The sequence below is a fragment of the Vanessa atalanta genome, chromosome Z, assembly GCF_905147765.1.
Source record: "Vanessa atalanta chromosome Z, ilVanAtal1.2, whole genome shotgun sequence".
Lineage (NCBI taxonomy): Eukaryota > Metazoa > Arthropoda > Insecta > Lepidoptera > Nymphalidae > Vanessa > Vanessa atalanta.
Genome location: NC_061902.1, coordinates 3,462,253 through 3,488,981, shown reverse-complemented (window position 1 = coordinate 3,488,981; position 26,729 = coordinate 3,462,253). Strand labels below are relative to the sequence as shown.

General features: G+C 30.8%; 1 protein-coding gene across 2 annotated transcripts; it reads left to right on the top strand.

Moving 5' to 3' along the window:
• The first annotated feature begins 5,915 nt into the window (after window positions 1-5,915).
• Window positions 5,916-23,190, top strand: LOC125075846 (sodium/potassium/calcium exchanger 3-like). Of its 2 annotated transcripts, none has more exons than XM_047687657.1 (10): window positions 5,916-6,045; window positions 8,262-8,394; window positions 9,590-9,811; window positions 11,673-11,809; window positions 12,560-12,730; window positions 13,132-13,360; window positions 15,622-15,738; window positions 16,072-16,296; window positions 17,502-17,603; window positions 21,405-23,190. In XM_047687657.1, the coding sequence occupies exons 2-10, from the start codon at window positions 8,313-8,315 to the stop codon at window positions 21,728-21,730; spliced, it is 1,611 nt and encodes a 536-aa protein (XP_047543613.1). In that variant the 5' UTR covers window positions 5,916-6,045; window positions 8,262-8,312; the 3' UTR covers window positions 21,731-23,190. The 2 variants fall into 2 exon arrangements, with proteins under 2 accessions (XP_047543613.1, XP_047543614.1); XM_047687658.1 differs by lacking the exon at window positions 5,916-6,045 and adding an exon at window positions 6,241-6,299.
• Window positions 23,191-26,729: the final 3,539 nt, after the last annotated feature.

Genomic DNA, 26,729 nt, shown 5'->3' with positions numbered 1-26,729 from the left:
ATTGGTGAAGTAAGGGATGGTGACTATCTCTAACAGCGCCAATGTCTATGGTCGGTGGTGACCACTTAACCACAGGTGGCCCATTTGCCGGGCCGGCCAGTCTCCTTATTACATAAAAAAAAATATTGCATTACTTGCACTTACTAGATTATATTACGTAAGCGTACCTCTTTTGTCATAATGTAAAAACGCAAAGAATTGTCAATGAAAATACCCAAATGGTGATCCGAAATAAAAATGATAATATGTTTATCATTTTTATTATAATGCAATACTTCAGATAATTTTATCATTTACAGACTTTTTCCTTTAATTTAACTGATACCTTACATCTTTAAATTTGTCGTGTTCAGCTGTTGTATCAAAAATCCAGCGCTGTGAGATAAATAGCAAATACAAGATGAGAAGAGGAAAGAATAATTATTACGTTTGCGCGCGCTCTTCTTAGCGTTTCCTGGCAATCGTTCGGTGCGGAAAATCGTCTGTAAGTACGTAGCCACTACGTAGTATTAACACTCCTCGTTTCTACTAACTATCTGACGTTTTTCGACCCACGGATATTATTATTTTGCCTTTCAGTTTTTCTATATATAAAATATCTTAGACAAGGAGTGAAACATGTGTGTGTCTTGAAAACAGACAGTGCAATTCCTTTAATTTTTGCTATATTTATTTCGTTGAGATCAATATTTAGTGCTGTAATTTCTGTGCTTTATCTCTAGAACCGTTAGGAAATAGTTACTAATTAGCAGCCCGTAAATGTCCCACTGTTGGGATAAAGGCCTCCTCTCCCTTTGAGGAGAAGGTTTGGAGCATATTCCACCACGCTGCTCCAATGCGGGTTGGCGGAATACACATGTGGCAGAATTTCGTTGAAATTAGACACATGCAGGTTTCCTCACGATGTTTTCCTTCACCGCCGAGCACGAGATGAATTATAAACACAAATTAAGCACATGAAATTTCAGTGGTACTTGCCTGGGTTTGAACCCGAAATCATCGGTTAAGATGTATCTCATCTCGGCTCTCGTATAGTTTATCGTAATAGTTACTAACGGTCAATGTAATTATACTGAAAATGCAATAATCAGGCAAATATTCTTAAGAGGAAAGTTATAAGTTTAAAAACGAGTTTGATTTTGTTTCGTTCATTAGTATACTTTGAATATATACCTACTAGTTTATATTGTACTTTAAATTTTACACTTTGTGTAAAATTTAATGTCAACGAGTTCGTTGCGACGCTTAAAATTTCATCTGACGATTTGACCTCGATACACTACCAGGTGACGTTTAATAAAGACTTGTATAGTAATGGTTTATGAATTTTATTCATTAGTTATATAGATAATATAAATCTAAAACTTTTAACTGGAATATGACGACGATGACATTATGTATCTTTAAGTACAAAATTATGTACTCCAACCGGCGAATTTTATTTGATGTTTCCAGTCCGTACTGGTTCACATAATGTTGTCTTAGATTTTCGCGATTATTACACATTGAAATAAAACTAGTTTTTAACGGATTTAATCGCGTATATTAATTATTTTATTTTAACCAGTATGGACTGGAAACATCAAATAAAATTCGCCGGTTGGAGTACCTAAAAGTCAAACATGCACAAAATTAGGTGTTTTCTATTATTTTATATATTATTGAAACCTTTAAATATTTCATAATTTTTCGTCATAATATGAGCATACACAGTTTCTTTCTCATTCAAAAGCAAAACTATTCGATTGCTAACGCATCTTAAAGTCCTTTTGACTTTCGATATAGTTTAGAATCGATCAGGTTTATGTAATTACAGCCGGGATGGTGCAATTTCAAGAACACGTGAGTGTTAATCGTAGTTAGTGGGTTCAAATCCACGCACGTTCTAGTGTTTATAATTAATTTCATGCTCGGCAATACAGGAAAACATATTAAGTATATCAGGTATACTAGGATGCGTTGGATCAAAATCCGGCACACGTTTTTTCACCAATTTAACACGCAAACTTCATACCTCCTCAAAAGTGTGGCCTTAGCACAGGATGATGTTCTTTATTATTATTATTATTACTCCACAGACGTTGTTATATCATATCTATAATTTTAATTATTTTATTTGAATGTACTTGCATTTTATTGCAAGGCAGCATCACGATCTTATCAGGGCGATTTACAGGCTGTTAGTATTGCACTATGTATATGGTATGGTATCGAGTAAATAATAAATTTGATATAATTATAAATACCAATAGATGTAGATAACGCTTCAAATACAATTCGTTGCAAAACTCCGCCCACAAATAAGCGATCGTAAACAAGATATAATTGGTTTGAAATACAAAATATCACGCTATGTGAATCAACAATATATATTTTTTTATCAAATGATAATACGAAACAAAGCAATTTTTTTGAAATTACGTGTATTTTGCTCTGAAAATGCCTATATCCAACGAACTTTACTTGATAATTCATTTAAAATTTGGCTACTAGACTCCATGGATCCATTGACACGTGTACAAAAAATAATGTGCCTTTGAATATCGAGGTATAACAAGGTTAGTGAATCCTCAAAGCGACCGATAACCTCACTGCCCTAGCGTGAAAATGGCTTTTAATTGTAACGCTATGTATCGTGAGCTACAATCATTTGATATTGATTGTAAACTTCTATACTAAATAGAAAATTATTTACAACGATACACCTGTAATTTATATTCAAAATTAAAACTGACGAAATCAGCTGGTTATTTTATTTAAATTCAGAAATAAAAAATAAAATAAAAAGGGATATCAACAACAACTATTTTCAACTACTCTTACTTACTTATTTAGTGGTAAGGTTTTATCCAAGTGCATCTATGTAGGTACCACCTACTCATCACATATTCTATCGCCAAACAAGGATTCTGAATATTGTTGTGTTACGATTTTCGTGAAAGAGCCACTGTACACACTCGGTACTGGCACTGGGACACACAAGACTTTTTACCAAGTTGCCAGGTTGGTGGTGCATTGGCGTTGTTTTTGGGCGGTGAGGTGCACTCACCAACATTCGCTGGTATATCTTAACACATTATCCACTTATTGCTTTTGACTCTTATTTTTCTTTATCTTCCTTCCTACTTTATTTCACACCAGACGTCTCACATATCGTCGGGCTATCGCAGCTTATCATTGTACATTATTCTTGCATATATTCGTTATTATAGAAATTTTCCAGATATTATATTTAAGTAAAACGATTATTATCTACAGTAGACCTGTAAAAAATTACTACCTCTGCGAAACAGTATTTGATAATAGATCTTATGTTATTAGATATACCTGCGTTAGTTTATTGAAGTATTACGTTTAAACACATTAAGTATTGCATTGATTAATATCACTAATAGCGTATTTTTTTTGTTCGAGTGGGAAACGGAATGTAATGGAAGCAATAACTTGTCTATAACAAAAGTAAGTGTTCTTCAGACATTTTCCGATTCCATATAAGTAAAAAAAAAAACAATTAATCTGTCATTATTAATGTTACTGTAATGTAACAAGGAAATATTTTTTGACAAATTTGGTTTAGTAGCTTATAAGACTAATTCTGTTATTCTCTATTCAAATCCAGAATCGGCTCAATGAGAAAAAAAAACCAACAACTCATTGTTGTTTTTTTTTTGTAAACCATCGGTCTTGGACCTCATCTCTTGTCCATCACATGTTATTATTATTACAGATTATAAATAGAGAATATAAGTGTGTTGTGTGTGCATTTAATGTGTGTGTCTCTCCTGTACTTTAGGCTCCGATGACAATTAACTTAAATCGATCATTATTAGTTTCCTATGCGTTTTTATAAATGATTTTGAATGTCTTTAGACTTTTATAATTACTAAACTATTTTTTTTATTTGCTAAGAAAAAAAAAATAAAGCGCACATCTGATCGTTGTTGATATAGATATTGCAGTCATTTACATTTTAAAAATCTTGAGTCATGAAGTTCGTATTGGTTTTTCAGCAATATTTTACAAGGCACATTACTTACTCGTGGTCGCTTCCTTGAATTTTACCTAATATCATCAAATTATTACGTAATAATTATCGTGGATATCGATTTTTTCTTTAACAGTTTTAATTCATAGATTAATTTTAATAAAAATATCGATCTCTTACTATTGATAAAAGGGAACATTCAACGATTCGAATAATTATCTACGAAATCTAACAAGTCATCGATCAAAATTTTCTTTTAAAAGTTCAATCTTTGTTTAAACCTTCCTAAAAAGATAAATCAAAAAAGTAATTTTTCATTGATATACAATCTTACTTTATTTTATTTCATTATATTTCACGATAAATACGAAAGCTTTTGTATTTCGGTGTTTGAAACACAAACCCGTCAAAACTGCTAAACGGATTTAATTCGATTACGTATAGAAATTGATACTTAGATCATTCGATTAATAACACGGTTTGACAATTATTGGTATAATTGCACACACGTTTATAGCACTGAGATTAATTATTGTAAATAAGATAATAATACTATCTTGAAATTAATGAATCATAACCGATAAATTTAAATTTGCGTAATCATTTCCTAATTCTAATTTTTAACGACCGATTAATTAAATAATCACGTATACCTACTGCAAATATGTATTTAACTTTTATTCAATAAAAGTTTGTTTCATATTTTAAACATAATTTTAATATAACAATGCTCAGGTTGTTACATCAAATTTATAACCTCATATATATATGCCTTAAAGCGTATTTTGAACATTTCAATCGGATAATAAATGCTTGCTGCTTATCATACGCGGTCCTTATTATTCTTTATTTAAAACTCACTTCATTTTGATTGTTCAATTATTCAGTATTAATGAATCGAAATTCATAACCAATGTGGTAATTAGAGGCTAGGTACACTACCAGAGGTACTATCTTCAGAGAGGTGCATTTTGCAGACCAACAGACTGTCGGTCGCTCAGTTCCGCAGGAGCACAGTCGCACTAACTGAAATAAAATAAACTTGCTTTTATGTATTTAGACATCATGGCACCAAAGCATGGAACTAATTCATGATGTATTGTATCCCTTCCTAATTAATAATAAGAACTGTTTTAAATTAATTACACTTTTGCGTAAAATTCAAATCTCACGACAGTAACTACGATGCCGTTCATAACGGTTTACAAAAATTGACTCACCTCGAATGGTATTGGATGTTTATAATTTCGGTCAAAATGGGTAAATTGTTTACAATACTGACATAAAGAAATTGTCGTCGTCCGGCAGATTGAAAAGAGTGGGATAGCTGATGAAAGAATTTACATTTAAACAAATTATAAAACTAAATCAAGCATTTAAAAATTTAGTGATGTATGCGCGGGCTTGAATCCCAAATTTTCAGTTAATATTTATATGGCAAAATCGCTGAACCTACCGTTATTGAAAGGACATTTATTGGCACAGTTGGGACTTAAAAGAGAAATAAGTTTATCGAAAGCCGGTATTGATATGAAAACTGAATAAAAGTGATAGAAGTGTCATTAATTTTTTTTTATAGAACTTTAATTGACAATTGTTATTAAGTACCCATTGTTATGAAGTGAAATATAATGAAAGAGATTTATAAATATTTATAGTCCGATCGTTTTAAATTAACTCATTATTCAAGTATCCTTTCACGAGACAACATTTTGAAGGTTTATCTCATTTACAACTGTGAAACATGCAATCTTGCAATCGAGTAATTTTATCTATATAAACGAAGATCACTAAAATAGATGCGTGTGCGCATTTACAACAAACACACAATAAATATAGCAAATACGTAATTGAATCTACTAATCGTTGACAGCGCCTTATCAATTAAGATTATCTGTTTAAAAACCCCTGGCATTCATATCTTTGTTTCAGTGTTGAAAATGAAATCCTTGCAGTGCCAAGCGACAGCTAGCGGAATATAGAATTTAGTAAACGAAAATGTACTTTTAGTAGTCGATAAATAAATCAAATCAATTAAGTGTCAACTAAGAATACTATTAGTAAGTATAAAGTGATGTGTTGTATTATCGAATAAATTATAATGACTATCGATTAATCGATTCTGTGAATTTTATTTCGAGACGTTTAATAATAATTAGGTTATCGATGTTAGTTCGCTTCAGCGTTTGTTGTGATCGTATTTATATCGATATTTATATATATTTAAGAGATATTGTGGTTCATTAAGGGATTTTTTTAATTCTAAGCGAGGATATTATGTGATTATTCAAGGCTAAGAATTATGTAGGCGAAGGTAAATTGTGTTTATTTTCATTTGAATAATGTTTGAACGTGATGCGTGTTACAGTTATTATTTTAATTGCGTTGTTATTTACTGTTTTTTGTTAAAGTAGTCTGTGATATGTGTCAATTTGCAGTATGTGAAGCGACGTTGAGCGAAATACGAATATATTTAAATAAGTTACTTTTAACCTTTGCGATGCTTTTGTGACAAAATATTTTATACGTACAGGTATATTGTGATTTTGAAGCGGACTTGCTATGTCATAAAGGTACTATAAAAAAAAAATTATGTACGGTAGAGTTTTCATTACGGATTTTTTTTAATTCAATATAAATATGTATTCGAGTACATAAATATTTTTGTATAATTTTATTACAGCGCCTTTTCTATGGGCGGTGTTAACCACTTAACTTCAAGTGTCCTTCGTCTACATATATATTATATAAAAATACTAATATATATATGTACATATTACTTTAATAATTATATCCACACTATCACACTATGAAGCTAAGACTATTTAGGTATATAACGTTGTTATTCGGTATGTTAACCGATTACCGAGAACCGACCTGTTTAGATAATTTGATTGTTAATGATTTAATAAGATTTTTGTAATTATAATCTTGAAATGGATTAATTCTAAACAAAGTTATAATTTAATTTCGACTGATCTTAGTTATTATAGTTATAACTTAGGTAACATTAAGCAATTATTTTTTTTGATACATATACAGTTTTATGGGTATCGCCGTATCTGACATTTCGTTTTAGAAAAGTAACGAAATCATATTTTTTTATAATACATAATGTTTTAGTTTTTGTTATATAAGTGATATAGATTAGCATATTTCTTGTATATATATTTATTCGATGTTCTATGTCCTTATTTGAATTTTAAACATCTTAAACATATATCAACTATAAATATTTGTTTTGTAAATAACTAACGGTTGTACATAATATTAGTTCTTTAGAACTTAATGATATTTGATACATGCCTTCGTAATTGGCTTTAAGGTCTTTATAGGACAGTAGGGGGTAAAATGGTCCCCCCGTTTTACCCCGTATACTTGGACATATGACAGCAGTGGATTGTAATTATATATATATATATATAATTACAATTGCTTAATAACAAATGTAAAAATAATATAGTTGAAATCAAAATAATAAATTGTGAGATAAAAAAGAAGAAAGGTATGATATTAAAATAACGAATTATCAAATTTAATTACTTAGTTACGGAATAGGACGCCAAGATGGTTCCTAAACTAACAATTACGTACACAATCTATCCTTGTACTTGTGAAAATATAATTAGCATTATATTACTAATGACTAAGATGTCAGTAGACTTATTCTGAGGACTTAATAGCGAAATCATGTAAACCACCTTACAGTAATTTTCTGTTTTGTCACGTAATCGTTAAATGTTGTAATTATTATATTCGATTTCGATTGTCACTTTCTGATATATAACAATCATGTTCAGCGGTGAGTTTCGAATTTTTGCTCACGGAATAGACCTCCTGATAATATTATATACCTATAGGTAATCTATAGTGAGTGTGTATAAACGACAAATATTACTAACGAAATAACACGCAGTATAATAAGAATGCCACTAAAATAGATTTCATGTTTGGGAATAATTTTGCGACAAAAAGTTCATGGAGAATAGGGCTGAGATCTTAGCTTATAGGGGTCTTATCTGATCTCCGTTACTGTCAAGAAATTCTTAAAAACATTCCGAAGTTTGCATATTGACTGAATAAACACTCCGCCATTGCGCCTGCGCAATTTCCTTGACATGTCATATATTAGTCCAATCGAATATTGAGAGCGAATTGGAATACATCTACTTAAGCACTATAGTATTTCCTGAATAGGCTTTATTGAGAAATCATCGTGATAGAGTTTTTAAAATAAAGTGTTAAATTGATGATAATAAATTTTGTTTTTCAACAGGAACAAGTATCAAGATCCCTTGGTTTATGAGAAGAAATTACTATTTTCAAGATGTTCCGAAATAAGTTAGTTGCGATCGCTGCTGTGACGATATGGCTGACTCTATCGTACACTACGGCTCTCGAGGATTTCAGTATGTATTTTATATAATTAGCCTAGATTTAAATACAATACTTCTTATAACGAAAACATGCTATTATATTTAAAGAAGAGCATTCTTAAGCTGCGTCTACACTAGAGAGAAATGGCATGACATTTCAATAGCTAAATCGTAAAAAACGTGTAATTTAGATACATAGTATTACATTTATTGACTTTCAGAAGTAATAGAGATATAAACAAAAAAATAAAAAAGACGTATCTTGCTTACGGATTTATTATAGATTTGCCGTGCCGATTTTGTGCGCGTTTAAATTTAATAAAAAAGATATTGTTGTAGCCTAAGTTACTCCTTATTACATCAGCTATCTGCCAGTGAAAGTCCCGCTTAAATCGGTACAGCCGATTCCAGAGATTAGCCGGAACAAACAAAATTGAAACAAATTTTATTTTGGTACCGTGTATACATAAATATGCATTTAGTAAAAAAACAATTATTTTAATATTACAAATAGACACACCAATATTATAATATGTATAGATTTACAACTTAAGTTTATACATGTATTAAAATGTTGAAGCTGCCTAATAGATAGCTAGCTTAGGAAGTTGCTGAACTAGAGCGTAACCATTAATAACATTAAATTAATATTCATTAATAACAAAAGTTAATCATTGCTTCTTTGGCAAGTTACTCTCGATAGCGACCTTATCTCTTTTAAATAGTTAAATTTATTTTCGTCTAGTCAGGTAACCTACTACTAGACTACTACAACTAGTATATCTATGTATATTTACCTTAAAGAAATCCACTTTCATTATAAATAAAACAGCATTACATATTATATTCATATCACATAATCACGCACTTTTAGAAAGGCAATAAAATCGATATTTAGCGTAGATAAACATGTAAATTAATTCGTTAAACAATGTGACGTTATCATAGGACATTCATGGATAAAAATGATAAATGCCCCGTGATTCCGTAATCGATCCAGCCTTACTTCATTAATCCACTCTTAGCTGCGGTTCGGTGCGAATATTGATATTACAATTTATATATAGAATTATTCGCTTTCACCTTAAACGAGTATTTTATGAAATTTATAATTAACAATCAACTGCTGGGAAACGATGGTCGAGTGATTATAAATGATAATTTCTTTAAAATTACTTGTATTCATTATCCTTATTTCGATGTTACTTTATAAAGACACGCCTTGCAGATTTGACGGATGCGGATGATGATTATATAACGGTGTTCAACTACAATGGCGAAGAGGTTTATATAACGAAAGAACTTATGAAGAGATTGAACCATGAGTCAGAGACATGGCACTGGAGGCCCTGGCTGAGGACGAAGACGGAGGTAGTCGGAAATATCATGCAAGAAGTGGAACGGTCGAGTGAGGACTCGGTGAACAGTTTCCCGATTAGTATATTCGATGGTGAGTGATTTGTACTTTATATTTAATTTAAAAATAGTTATTTATTGAATTGGAATCATTTAAGTAGAATATTATTATTTTAGAATAATATTCTCCTCTAAAAATTTTAATATAAGTACATTTATAGAATAGTTATTAATCGTTCGATTTTATAACAATATTGTGATGAGATCGCTAGTTCAATCCCAGCCCACGCAATTTATATTGTCCTCGCCATTGAAAAAAATCCCGAGGAAAGCTTACACGTGTATGTAAAATTAAGGTCGAAAGGTCTTTAGATAAGTAAGAATAAACATCTGGATTTAATTCTTTACAAGTCAAAGTTTCACAATCGACTTTTCTCTTGCAATCTTAAGGCGATGACATATTTTCTAATAAAATATCAGTCAAATTTTTCGCTAAGATTTTTTTTTTCACAAACGTAATTCAGGTAAAATCAAACTCGAAATACAACACAAAAAATAAACATTGTACGTGACATTTTGTATAAATATAATACGAAAATATACATGCACTTGAAAAACGGGCATCGAGTAATAATTTTCAATTAAAAACACTCTCTCTGGCGGTTTATCTGACAGGCTAAATAATTTTCGCCCGGAGAATCTGAATTGCAATGATTGGTTCAAAGGTTTAGATTTTTGATTAAATAGGTTGGTACTTGTAACAAAACAACCGTCTTTCTCATGCAAACAGGACTCTGTTATGACTATTGTCGTTTTCAAAAATTACATTCCACATTTTGTTGTCACCACACATACAAAAAAACTATACAATGATGAGCTCTATTGCAGTTAAGTCAGCTGCGATTTCGTTTATGTGACATCCCTATTCAATGCGCTTCCCTTTAAGTGAGTTTTATTCTTTCATGATAAAACTTTTATAAGCCTCTGTGTATTACAAATAGGAGATTTATTCATTCAGAAAGAGGTAAAAGTAGGAACTTATATAATTTGTTACTCGGTCACGTTTTATTGTAAATTGTAATGTATTTGATACGACGTTTAGTTGAAATATTGTGGAAATGTTCAACAGGAAGGAGGGATGAGCTAGCTATTCATTTATAATACGAATTTGTTTGAATGTTCCTAAATATTGGCAACTGTGTGCTATTTGTTTTTGAGAATGAAGAGTTTTACAGTTTAGGAAAATTGACTTTTAGATTTTAGGTTTTAAAACAAGAAATCGGTTAATTATTTTATAAACTGCAAGTTGAGTATTTAAGTTTATCTTTATAAATTCATAGCATGTGTCAATTGTCTGCCCAATTAAGACATATACTCGTATATATAGGAAACGTGATTACTGAAATAATAATAATAATAATTTATTTATTCACACACCCAAGAAAACAAAAGTACACAAATTTTTATGCTTATTAACTAAATCTAGGGCTTTCACATTATCACCAAAAAAAAAAGTGCACATCTGACCCCGAAACTAATGTAAATAGTCATATCAGAGTCAGCGGTTCCTCAATTCATTGCGCACTAGATTTCTAAATAGGACATAACTTCAAGTGTTGTAAAAAAAAAAAAATTACATATTAAACAAAAATGTAAACAAAAAAAATAAAGTAGTACATTTAAAAATAGAGTGTGTTTGTGTGTGTGTGTGTGTGTGTGTGTGTGTGTATGTGTGTGTGCATGTACTCAGTTATAATTGTAATTATACTCATCATGCCTATAGTTAATTTGTTTGTTTTAAATAATTGACAATTAAAGAAAATAAATTGATACATATGTACATACATAGTCATCGAATGGTTTCACATCATAAATGCATCCATATATATGAGTTATTGGTACACGTTATATAATATTCAAACGTACAAATCAATTTAATTCAACGCTTGTTTTAGACGAAGAACTTCGAAGTGGAGCGTTCGTATTATATATAATGTTTGGGATCTACGCCTTTACACTATTGGCGATAGTGTGCAACGATTACTTCATACCTTGCGTCGAAATGATATGCGAGGATTTAAAGATACCGCAGGTTAGTAAAGCGAAATTCACACGGACCCGTCATCCTCACTTTACCCACTTTTCCCGTGAATCAAATTATTCATACGAAATTTCATCTAAATAGGTTCAGCGGTTTCATTTTTTAGTAATACCTAAGTCTAGTTCTTACAACATATATGTATTAATGAGATGTTAGAATAGAAATGCACCTTATCTAATGAATTTTCATCTCATTAATACAAATAATATATAGTGGTATAGTAGAAATGCAATAGCGTGTAATATATTAAATCTTTTTTTTTAAATACAAATATATATATATATATTTAAAAAAAAGTTTTAATATATTAATATATAATGTGATGTAAATTGAAAATGTTATTATTTGTAATATATATGTCACTGTAGAATTGTAAATATCGTTAGATTGTAATCTATCTCGCGAGACTGTATACTACCGAAATATTGTGTACGGTGATTTAACTCAAAATAAAACGTGAAAAATTTCGATAGTTTATGATATTTCGATTAGGTTAGGTTAGTATTTATAATGCAATTGAAATTTCGCACTTCGATAGATTATAATCTACCGAGATATATGCGTTAAATTGTAAGCAGTATGTTACGGCTTACAATCTTTCGACAGTTCACAATCTCGCGAGATAGATTATAATCAGATGGTATTTACAATTTTACGGTGACGTATACGTTATAAAAATGTGTTTCTCGAATTATGCGTATTTTTTGCATTTTAGCATTTATAAGTAGCATTTGTTTTTAGAACGTAGCGGCAGCTACTTTTATGTCAGTAGCAACTTCTTGTCCTGAATTCTTCGTGAACGTGATCTCAACATTCCTCACGCAGTCTGATATGGGTATAGGCACCATCGTCGGCTCTGCCATATTTAACTTGCTGGGTGTCGCAGCTGTAGGCAGTTTAGCGGCAGTAGCGGTGAGAACAAAAACATTATTGATATAAAATTATTTTCAAGTAAATCAACACCTTTGGTGTACTTTTATGTAAAGTAATTAACATGATTGATGATGAACGAATGAACAAATCAAATTTTATATTTATTACCTATAGATTTTTTTCTATTGAGACACTATAGTGTTCCATTTAAAATTAATCTGTTTTAATTAGACAACGTATTTATTGAGAAAGGTTATAATGTAAAGCATTTAATTCCGTGCTAAGATCCGCGGAGGCGAAATTTTTAAGTAAACTTAAATACATATTAAATCTATTAAACAATCCATGCAATAATTTGTTCATTAATGTTGTCAGTTTGCAAACCATAAATAAAAATATTATTTTAGAAGAGATTTATTGATTGCGTTTTAATATTTTAGCCAATAGCGATCGACCGCCGTCCCGTAACGAGGGATGTGCTTATCTACATGATCAATGTTGGCGTGTTGGTCGCCATCGTTTGGGATGGCCAAATCGTCTGGTACGAGGCGACGGTGCTTGGCGTTTTGTACATCTGCTACTTCGTTTTCATGTTCAACAGTATGAAAATATTTAACTTGATTGATAGCATCACAGCTTCTTGCTGTAACAAGAACGGAAAGTCAGAATGTAAGTATGAGTCTTGAGTTTTTATTGAACTTGATACAAAAGTATGTCGAAATGTAATATTTAAGTGTAAGTTCTAATATTTACTTGGCTTAAGTCAGTTTTTAAAATAGTTCAGTAGCAGTTCTGAGTTTGATCTCTCTGCGGTCGTTTACCAATTGAAAAGAGAGTAAACTTGTTTTTGTGTACACTCTCAGCCGTTATATGCAAATGTGCAAGACGTTGGTTAGTTTCCGATATCGGTCAGGAGATTCATCACGGATAGATTGTGTTCTTTACGAGACATTTAATGTTCTAGCAGTTTCGCAATCAATTGTATATTATAAATATTGATAAGCATTGGTTCATTAAAGAGATATTCAAAATAAAACTTTGAAATATATTAATAAATAACAAATTTGAAAAATATAGCTCTCAACAAGTCAGCATAATTCTTGCAGCTATTTGATGTGATTATAATAATTTGTTTAGTATTTATAAATTTATATGTGTAATTTTTTTCTATTCTTTATTATATCGTAGTCTAATATATCTCAGCCGATTTCAGGAATACAATAAAACAGATATAATATAGAAATTGTTATCGATCAGTTGATTTTATCGATTTAATCAAAATAAGTTTCCGAAACATTGATTCGCTAATAACATAATCTTATTTACTTCATCTATTATGGTTTCAACAAGCTGTTTATCGTTTAAAATTACGTTTCATTTTTTGAGATATTACACAAATGACGTCGGTGAGATAAATATTATATTGCTAGATGAATACCCAGCTTCGCTCGGGTGAAATGAATAAAACTAAAAGTATGGTTTATTATTTATTAATAATATATTGTGGATAAGTTTCGTAGCCCTACACGAAATTATTATTTGGAAGTCAATTACTGAACGCACCGGTAACGTCAATCATGGCCGCCCTTTGAACTTCGTGTCATTGAATTTTATGCATTTAATATCGAAATATCTTGATTATACGAATTTTGCGGATTATGTATGTTGTCGAATATAAAAACATTTTTTTTAAACGATCTATAGCTGTGGATAGGTTTTGAAATCTGTCATATAAAGTTTATCTGTATTGGTTTTAGTTTTGGCAGCGTTCGTTTCAAAGTCGTCTGGACCGATAATAATATTTGTTTTTTTGTTTTTTGGATTTGACACTACTCAAGTAGTTTCTATAGCGTGATGTGACGTGACGTATTAGCACAGTACAGGCGGATAGATCGGTTTGCCAATGTTAGTAACTTATTGATTAAAACAAGTCTGTCTGTCGAAGTATGGTATAAAATATATAAGAATTGCGACAAAAGTTGAACGAAAAACAAAAATCAATACTTTTCGTTTATTTAGAAGAATTAATGTATAGGAATTATGTAATTAAAATTTTCATTCTATTAGATATTATCGTAAATGCTGCTAGAAAAACCTTGAATCTTGATGCATATCAAAATAATACTTTACGCACAATTTTGATACTTGAATTCAAGGCAGCATTGATGAGATGAAAGATATCTCTAATCTCAGAATCACTGCGGTTACTTCAAAAAAAAAAAAAAGAATTCGTATAACATTTTATTTTTTAATCTTTTGTTATTAATCAAAATCTTAGATTTTAAAACTAGTTGCTGTTTTTATTTCCAAATGTTTGTTATTTAAAAACAATTGATTGATCAAATACAATAATTTAGGGATACATTTATAAAAAAAAATGTTCTGATAGGAAAATGATATTAAATCCCTCTGACTGATTTCATCTGTAGCGACTTATCTCAAATGAGATTGGGATTTTATAATACTGGGATGAGTACACAAACAAAAGTGGTTTCTCTATTTCTTCATTCTCATTATTGAATGGGATAACAATCCAATGATTCATGATTTGAACCCTCGGGATAGCCTAATAAGCCAGTCACAACACCAAAGAGGCCGTTAGTTGAAATATTACAGTTACAGTGTATAATATTGAGCAAAAGTGCAATTTCTTGGACTATCCATTATTAAATAATAATTGTTTAGATTATATTTATAAATTTGAATAAAGTTTCGCATTACATAAGAACTAAAACGAAAAAAACAAACGAATCATATTATTGTCTTGGTGTGCGTGACAGATGTGCTTGACACTCGCCAAACGTTATACTTTACTAGAGTACCAGATGGCCAACAGTTGACCAATATTTTATTTCGTCGCGTTCTCAGCTTCGACAGTCCATAGAGACATATAAATAATCAAAGAATAATTGAAGTATATTTATCAACAGACGTAGTATCAATAGACGGGAAGCCCGTGGAGGAGGGCATCGATAACAAGGGATTCAGCAATAGTGACGCTCAAATAAATAATGGAACGAATAATGAAAAGATGTCAGTGGAGAAAGGTAAGTTGTCGAGAGAAAGGATTTTCCAATGAAGTTCCTATATTGTTTACAGTTAATATCTGAATATTTATATTAAGGTTTAAGGGTAAATTATTAAAACAATTTATAACTTGGCAAATTATATAATATACGGTTGAAGGGTTAATAAAGTTTATGTAAAATAATTTATATACTTTAATGAAACACATAATCTAAAAGTACTGCAATATATACTGAGACTAAGAAGCGTACTAGTAAATAAACAAAAATATTGTACAACTTTTGAAAATTTTAATGTACATTGCTTTTATATCGAGTGGATAACCCCTTATTCATTCTTTATCGTCATTTTAGTGGAAATCGAAGAAACTCCAAAGAAGAGTATTTTCGCATTCCCGAAGGGGAAGTCAATTATATACAAGATCTGGTGGGTGTACACTTGGCCACTGAAACTTGTCTTGGGACTTACAATTCCGTCACCGATCACCTGCCAGAGATTCTATCCGATGGCTTTCCTGATGTGCATCATATGGATAGGCGTGAACTCTTACTTCGTATCTTGGAGCATGACTGTTTTGGGTGAGTCTGGTGTAAAATAAGACGAAATTTAACAGTTTCAAACCGGTTTTTCCTCACGGATGGTAAAATAGTTTGCGAGGCGTTATCCAAAAACCAATAAAAAACATATCGTTAAATTTAAAAACGAAACTTAAAAATCGTTCCTATAAAACGATTATAAGAGTTCGTTATTTAAAACTAAAATAAGATCGGTTACTCGTGTACAATAACGATTCTCTAGAAACCGGGTATTAGAATGTGTATACATACTTTGCATATTATTATTACTTAATATATATAGTATTGTAGTATTTGCAAATATTTATTATACGTTTTTTCAATACGCTAAAATAGTCTTAATCTAATATAATGAACTGAAGAGCAATGCAATGCTTTCAGTGGAGTAAAGTATGTTTAAAGCAAATATTTTCCTTTGATATGTGACTAAGGTTGATTGTTGCTGGAATTTTATTAAACTAATCAAAAATATTCTCTTTTAATTGCATTGCTAGGACAATTCATGCATATGCGACCATTCTACATAAAATGAAGTTACATATACAATAGTTTATGATTGTTTGTAGAGGTTTGTTAAAAGTTTTATACTAAATATATAAAAAAAAAAGTACTTTAAATTTATTTCTTGTAATCACAATAAGAAATAAAAATATAAATGTTTTAATTACAAGATTAAAATCTATTTTTAAGATTAATACTAATATTTATTTAAGCGTTCTGGTACATTAATATTTATTGAGCAAATACTTATAAGCTATAGGTAATAGGTGACATTGACCCATTTTTTATTGAGTGGATTCGAATCACTTCAATGAAAATAGACGAGCGTTTATTTGATTTCATACATTAAGTTAATTTAAACATATGTTTTTAATATTCCTTTTTCTTGCAAATCTTAGTATAAATTCGAGTGACTGATTTACCTTTAAATTATTATAAATGTATAAGTTGGCAAACACTCCGTTTCCAAGCGTCTGATCATCTTCCGGTGTTAAAGAGCAGAAAGTGCTTGATTATTTTTTACGCTGACGGAAAGGCCCGATTGAGAGTTTTCAATATCATTATTTTTAAATAAATTGATCTATATTTTTAGTCGTGTATATTTTGACTTTATGTAATTATATATGAAGGAAAAATTGGAGCGCCCAGTTGTGGGTAACCCCTGAGAACAGCCAGCAATACATTAATTTGTATAATATTTCTTATAGGTCATGCTTTTTTCATACCTGAATCTGTTATGGGAATGACGTTCCTTGCTTTCGGAGGCTGCCTTCCTGAAGCGTGCTCTATATTCATCATGTCAAGAAAAGGTAAGGATTTAAAAAAAAAAACTAGCGAATTTATGACAATATAAATCACGTTTCGTTTACATGGCCATACGAGTTTGTTCGCTTGGAGTTTCAGTGAATAATTTAAAAATATTATAGAAAATTTATTAAAATATTAATAATAATTTGTGATATGTATCTTTGCGATAATTTATTTATCAACATTAATTATAATTCAGTCATACTATGTATATAAAAATAAAGTACGAATCATCAACACGTAAACATTATCAACGCGAAAATATTTCTTGAGATTAGCGAAATTAAGATAATAATTAATAAATAATCTTTGTATAAATATTGTATTGATTATCTGCCTTGCGAATATTTCTTGGTGTGTTTAATGTCAAATTTTAATATGCTATGTGACTGTCTTTATGTTAACTTAACCAATTCGTTTGTGTTTTGTTTACGTTTTCCTTATTTCAAATAGAACAATAGGCGATCAGTATCACGCACTCATAAAATATTATTGGACTGCCTCGTTAGTCTAGTGGCTAGATTATGAGACTGCAGGTCTCAAAGACTTGTTGATTTACACTTCCGTGCCTCAGAAAGCACGTAAAATCGTTTTTATATCGGTAACCGTCTTTTACGAAAACAAATGTCAGAGGAATTTTTTCTAGAAAATTTTTAGACTAAACATGGAAGGATAAGCTATGCATGGGAGTGTATGTAACGGAGACGTGTCATGGGCGTGTAGTGAGACGAGGATTAATGACCCAGTGTCTCCACGTGCTAAGCCTGCCTGATGAGCTGAACTAATGTGTTTATCAAGTGAAACAACAATTATTTCATTAATTATTAGAACAGTTTATATAAGTATATTTCCGTTTTTATGAAATCATAAAAAATATGTTAAAGCGTAACGCGTGCAAATCTGAGGAGCAACAAGCATGTCTACGTTTCATGTGCCTGCCTCGCAACGTAGCTCTGCGCTCGACATACTTTACAAAATCTGCTCTGCTCTGCGTTGTCGGATTAGTAATCCTTGTGTTTCAGCAAACACTTATCTTTTAATATTAATAATAATTGACAAAATATCGACCTTATTCGTTTATGGAATAGCTTTAGTCTAATATATTATATTGTCTGGTAGCGCTGAAACGTGTATAATAATAGCAAAAAAATATATATAATGTGATTTGTGTAATATAGATAGAACAATATTTTTTAATTATCAAATAAAATTGGTTGAAATGACAAGTCGATTGACGTAAATCCTATATTATCTAAATTTACAATATCGAAAGATCCCATCTAACGATTAAATGAGATAATCGATTTAATTATGGCATAGCGTCAATAGATATCTCGAATATCGACCTCTGTATATAATTTAATCTTAATCAACTATATTAGAAGGCGTATTATATTATTTTATTTCAAAGAACCACAGTATATATCATATTTTATTATTTCTATTTCAATTTGAAAGTCATATATAAGTTTAGATTTTTCTGTAACGGGACAGTGTACATCGTAGGTATAATAAACGTATTATAATATTAATTACAGTTTCTATGGGTATTATTATTAGGTATTATTATTATAGTAATTGTGATGTTATGAATGTGCTATCACAAGAGGGAGTTGAAGCATGTTTCTACTATATCAATTATAGTATTATGTTAATGTTACGGTAATGCTTTATTAATAAATATTTCTTATCAAAACTATGAATGATAATGAAATTGTTTGAGGTCCTTCGACCTGTATACAAAATTCATATTCTTGATCTACAGAAGACGGATCTTCGTTAACGTATTATTATTTCCGAGTTGATCGGTAGTTTAAAATAGAAGTTCAACATTTTTATAATTGTATATTAATTTTCGGTTTTCGGTTTAATATTCGTTTTTAGTGATGTAATATGAAATAAATTATTCTATGCTAATACAGTAATTAGAAAACGTAAATCTTTAAATGGGCTTAAGTCGAGCAAATGCCAATTAATTTTAGTTCATAATCTCGTACTCGGCGTTGAAGGAAAACATAAAGATTTTATTTATCATATGTTTTTTAAGTGAAATAAATATAAATAATTATTTCTAGTGTTAAAAATAATTCTATCGTAGACGCAAATGACGGATAAACCTTCTTTGATACTAAGAATAAACTGCGTGCGTGGTATTTTCCCGTCACCGTGGCGTGTGGTATTTCCTAATCAGTACTTGAACTGAGATCGATTGAATTACGTTCCCATATAGGATTGATACACTGTTGACAAATGGAAAATCAAAATATAATTAGCCGCCTATTTATAACTGGAAACAAAATACCATGCAAAAAAAAATTCACTCGCGTAAAACGTGTGGATCTCTTTATGAGCAGTCTCCCATCTTTGATCCCTTAAAAAGGGTGCGGTTTCTATTTATTTTTAATGTAACGTAACTCATTTATGTCGTATATTTCCCTACCTTTCTCTCTGTTATTTTCCTCTGTATTATGCTTAGAGGAGATAAGTTTACTCCTGTACCATGTTTTACTTAATCCTATTATTAAATATATACATTTGTATTAATACATAAATAAATAAAAAACTTTGAGCTGTAAGTATATATACTTAAAATTTTCGAGAGTTACTATCTGTGAAATTACTTAGATTTTTTGTTAGTAAAATTAATTAATCTAGAAGATACGTCGAATTAATCTCACAATTCTGTAAAATACATTTATATATTTTCATTAGGTAAGTATAAATTAATAAAAAAAAGTCCACAAGTGTTCATCACGTGTGCGTAACGTGGGCTCAGTCGATTCCTTTCGTGATCACCGAATCGTGCTAATTATCTCTTACATCACTAAAATAAGTTTCATATCGTTCATCAACTTCGAACACATCGATTAACCGATTTTAAAATACTTTTGAATATTCACGGTCATATTGTAATATTTTGTACGTTTCTTTTATCATGAACACTGAACGATATAAATTTAGATGTCAAGGAATTTTGTTTATGATAAAATATGATTTAATTAAATTTTATATAATAGTTTAATGACACAATATATATTTATAATATATGCTAGTGGGTTGTGCGCGAAACTTCGCGTTCATTCATAAGTATTTTAGGAATTTTTGGAACACAGGTTTCGTTTTGATTTTATTTCATTGTAAACTGCGAGTCAATCATCTCCATTTGGCGCCGAAATGATTTTTAACGACAAATAGTGTACATTAAGTTCAGTTACAATTAGAGTTTATCGATACCAATTTAATTTATTTTTGTTTACGTTTTTCATTTTTTTATATCCGCTCTCTAACCGGCCAGTAACTTTTTTCGCTGTCAAATGAAGTTTTAAATTAATTTAAAATTACTCAATTTGTATCAAGAATTATCTTTAATTTTCTGCACGTCTACGACTGGAGCTCTACAAAATGAGAGCATCACCGGTTTTTTTATGTGCACCCATATTTACTGGGACAAAAATTGGCTTATGGCCTTATGCTATTAATATATAAAATATTGTATTGTTCGATTGTTTTAAGCATTTTACGTATTGTGCGTTTCAGGATATACATATTTATACTAATTTATTCGCTCGCTCGCTCATAGACACATACATTTTAGTCTAGTGCATTACATAGGGATATAGTCCACACTTTAATACTACTACACACTACAGTCTTTTTGGTGGTAGAAGTAATAGCGCGTGGCTGCTAGCTAATCAGACGGGTTTTCATAAGGCCCTGGTACCAAAATTTTAACACTTTTTTAACATGTATACGTATAGTTAGTATAATTTTATTATTGTTGATAAAAATATAATTTGTTTCAGGTGAGGGCGGTATTGGTGTTTCAAACGCGTTGGGGGCTAATTCATTAGCGATATTGTTCGCACTCGGTCTACCTTGGCTCATCAAAACCCTGACTCTACTGGCTCAAGGAGCCGACACAGCTGTCACCATCAATTCAGCGGGCATCGATTTCGTCGTCGGCTCATTACTAGTGGCGGCTTGTCTGCTGTGGATCTGTTTGTTCATAGGCAAATTCAAGCTCAGAAGAAGCCTCGGTTTTGTACTTATTTGTCTGTATGTAGTGTTTATTACCTTCGCAATTCTTGTTGAAATGGGTATTATACTAGACAGAGAAGTTGCGTTTTAAAACTATTTTAATTTTAAGTGAAATATTTTAGTGAGTTTAGCTTAATGTTTCGCTTGAGTTATAATTTCGCGTACTGTTCGCGCTGTAATGACATTTGTCGTTGGGTATACCGTCGAGTGCACATCCAAAACAATTTGTTAAGAACTCTGTGATGAATGTTGTGTATAGTATTTATGCAATCATTGTAAATAATATTGTACAGTTGTTATTATTATACGTCTTTGTAATGTTCTTAGTATATATAACGTGTGAAGCAATACGAAACGATCGTTAATATTCACATAAAACGATATTATTTAATTTTGTGCAGCGTCATGTAAGTAATCATGAAAGTAGCAGATCTGATTAACGTTACGATTATGACAACGTGCGAACTGTATTAAATAATACTATAGTTCAGTGAAAACAAATCCTTATCATAATATTTGTACGTGCTATTCCGATGACACGCAATCAATTTACACAAATTCGTTAACGACACACGTGGCCATCACTCACGTCACTAACCAACCAGCGCTCGCTTTCAAGCCGATATGACTTTGTACGCCGCCGTTAATATTCGTGTCAATTATAAATTCGGATTACTCGCCCAAGTTATCAGAATTTCCGTAGTGTTTGAATAGGCGTTCGATATTCGCTTAACTAGATTATACAGATAGTTGCTTGTCTTGTGCGTCCTTTAGGTAACTTGGAGAGTATCTGACGATACAAGTGTGGATACTGTACTTGTAGTACTAAGATCACGACGTAACAAGTATATTTGAACTTATAAATTGTATAGCGGTTTCACGTGGTTCGATTTTGATTAACCGACATTTGTCGCGCAAATAAAAATTTAAAACAAATGAAAAATTTTATTTTAAGATGTTTAAACAATTTTTTAAATATTACAAACCTAAATACAACTGATTCTTATTGTTTCAATTTTAATCGAAATTAAATCGCTTCACGTGAATGCTATATAAGCCATAAACAAACTGTTTTATCATAGAAGAGATTTTTTTGTTCTTTCTCTCTCTCTCAGCCGAAGGACGTCCACTGCTGGACATAGGCCTCCTCCAAAGATCGCTTCCCGCGACCTTCGCCAGGTCGTCGGACAACGTTGTTAAGTTTGAAATATATATTGGCGATGAGCATAAAAACTCAAAGTCGTCTTGATTGCAACGTATCTGTATGTATCGTACTCGTAACAATTCTGTCACTTGTAGTGTAAAATCAAATTCTCACCCATATATTAAATATATAACGCGATGAACAGATTCTGAGTGATCGTTTCAGGTTTATAAATAAATGTTATTAATTCGAGTGTGATTTGTAAGGAAATTGTAATATTCAGTGGCTTTACGATATTATAGCACTAATACTATTTTTAAATTGTTTTCTTATCAAATAAGAAACTGATAAATGAGCGTTAACTTTGATTTACTGATATCACCTTATCGCTATGAAATAGTAAATAATTTTAACACTAATATTACTGTTTTTAAATAAAATTGTTTGTTTCTTTTATAATTTGTTTATAATACTCACAAAAAAATCGGTCTTTTGATAGCGATAAAGAATCAAAGTGATTTGTCTTACTAAATTTGTAGCTAGTCTTATTATTCATAAGGTAAAAATAATAAATAAATTATATTTAATAACTTTTTTTTTTTAATTTTTAGAAATAAAAAGCATTCGTAGGTTTTACATCATTTATTTATTTATGTATAACATTATTCATTGATGATAACATATATGGATAAGTGAGATGGAATTAAAACAAAATAAATCTTTGCGGCCATTGATTTACAATATCTCGTTATGTCTGGAGACATGGCCAAGAACAGAAAATCCACAAGTGTCGTGATATAACAGAAATTTCGAATACTTGATATTCATTATAAAAATAGTAATTTTGTTATATTTTAGTATAAAAAAACTAACAGTAATATTACATTAATGTTTTATGTCTCAAAGACCATAGTTTTAAACTTAAGATAGTCAGTCATTTTCTAAATATAATTAATCAGTCATTGATTCTTAAACAACAGTTGCTGCTTGCAATTGCTCTTTATAAGAGCGCTGAGCTTACATTTAATATTTACAATTAATTGCTAAAATACAAAACAATATTCCGATATTATCAATAATATTCATTTACGCACTACTTAATTCGTAACCATTACAGATGTTTACATTCAGTTTTAATAAATTTGACAGAACTATGTACCCATACGAATTAACTTGACACACTAGTGGAGCACCCAATCCTCCCCATGCCCGAATTTTCAGCGCCCTCGCGTCGCGTCATTGACGCGTCAGTCCTGCTAGCAGGCGTTGGTAGACGTCATCCGATTGAAGTCTCAAGTTTACTCTTGCAGGTTTATTATTAGAGATCTTTAGAAGATCATCGCGATTATAATTTTAACAGAATGTGTTGAATCCATTTTAATTTTCTGAGGGATGGGTCACTATTCCCTCTAGAATTCACGTCCTGGCCTCCTGTAAAATACTCAAGTTACATTAACCCGTTAACCGGCGTCGTGCACGCCTTAGTGCAACCTTAACATTATTGGACTATAAATGAGGATATAGTCAGTGGCGTAACTATCATCTCAGAGGACCCTCTGACCTAAGCTTTGAAAAGAGGGGGTCAGCCAACTCGCCAGCTCCTGATGATGGAAAACCTTGACCCTGCTTACAATGCTGAAAAAGCTCGACCCCGTTTACAAGAAATTTTTTTTCCTATCTACAATTTTGAAGGGCAAGATAAGTTAAAGAAGGGGTGGAAAGAGGGAATGGAAAGAGAGATTCAATGCACAGGGGCCCTTGCTCACCTAGCTACGCCACTGAAGAATCGCTATTTACCCGTGAGAGGAAAATATATTAATTCTTTAGCAGAATAATAATAAATATTTAACCCATATTGTTCAGTAATGTTCTTATACGATTTATATCAAAGACATAAACCAACACTGTCATAGTAATTTTATTCATTATTTCCATGAACGGAGAAGTTTTTAATATTTTTGTAAATTAAAGTGTTAAGTTATTATATGAATGTTTTGAATATTGCATTAATAAGGAATTTAATGACATGGAAACACTCGACAGATAAGATAGGAATGCGATTCTATTCCAAGGAATATGAAGTGGTTAATTAATAAATCGGAAAGATTTCGTTCGTCGAACGAAATCTTTCCGATTAATTTATATTAAAATACTAAAAAAAATCTATTATATCTAGTATCTTATTTTATTATCTTTAAAAAAGTCTATTAATAATTATTAATTAATACATAATCAGTAAATTAGAATAAAAAAAAAAATTTAATCCGTTCCGCATTTTTGATATTAAACAATCAATCTTAGCAATTTATTGTGCGTGAGTGTGTTTATAATATATATATATATATATATATATATATATATATATATATATAGACATACATATATGTGTGTGTACTAAAAAACAAAAGAAAAATGGTATTTTTGATTATTTATCTAAATAGACTGTCACAACTGAGAACACATCGAAAAAATTAGTGGTCAACCCCTAATTACTCGCACACTTGTAAGTTAGAAAACGTTTGACAAGTGATAAGGGTATTAGACGTCACGCACACCAAGATAATAAGTTTGGCCGTTTATTGTAGTCCTTTTGTAGTGCGACACTCTATTTAGACATACAAATAATCTATTTAAGTATTATAATTTTGTTTTGAACAAAGAACACCATCTATTTGAAATATGTGGACGAGACTTTTTAAAGGTTTAATATGTATATATAAATGTTTAGAGGGCGATGAATTAAATAACAATGTGTCTTCTTCTTTTGAATATAAACACAAAGATGATAGAAAGAGAGATATATGTTTCACTCTTAGATTATAAGACAAAAGGCAAATGGAGCGCCCGGACGAGGCGAATACGAAGTAAAGACGACGGAAACCTACTAAGTTACATTTGCATTCGCTTTTGTCGCTTCACTATAACGTTCCGATCGGTACATCAGACTTTTGTTTTATAATCTAAGGTAACACTAAATAAACAGCGTTTATAAGCAAGTACCAAGACCTATGGTCCTATGAGCTGGGGTCCTGACGATATTTCCGCCAATTCACATACTGTACTTTGCTAGTCCAGGAGACTAAGTCATTTGCATCTATTTTATGTAATAAGTTAATATCAATACTAAATACTAAATATAAAATATTTTATTAATAACTAAACTTACCTTATTACAATCCTTCGTGGTCTTGCTATATGAGTTAAAATATATATTTTATGAACATATAAAAGTATCTATTAAACGCAAAGGTTTAACTTAAATAATTGTCATTTTTATTGCAACAGATAATAATTAATAATCCAAAGCAATCACATGACTGTTAGGGATGCAATAAAAAATAGCATACATTGCATTTTGTTTATCAGCCGATATTCTTATCTGTATCGCAGTTAGTGGACGATCGAAAAACATTTACTAGAATATTTATGCAAATTATCCACGATGATTGACTAATGAATAATAACTTAATTAAAACGATGACGTCAGATCAAGGTTCGAAGCTTCGTCAGTGGACGCCCAGAAGTTATACTAATGATAAACTTGATGGTTATTGAAATAATTTATAATTAAAGAGAGACAATCATTATATAAAACACTTTCATTCGTTAAACAAACACACAAGCGGAGAACGCTTTAAGTATGTATTATATAAGTATTCGGTATATTTCGTTATATAACTGTAGTCGAATAGTGACGTTCACGCATACAAAAACTCATATCCTACACAAGGATCTAGTATACTCAAGAGTCCTCCTGTGAACCTACTAAGGCTAAGACCAATCCTTAAAACGCGAGCGAAGCCGCGTGCGACCATTAGTTCAGTATATTTTGTTTATCACACAATATGAAGAAACTTAAAGAGCCATTTGTACTGGCTAACAACAATAAAAACTTTTTGAAGTAATCTTTCCTTCCGTATGAAGTTAAAACTCAATCATAATATCA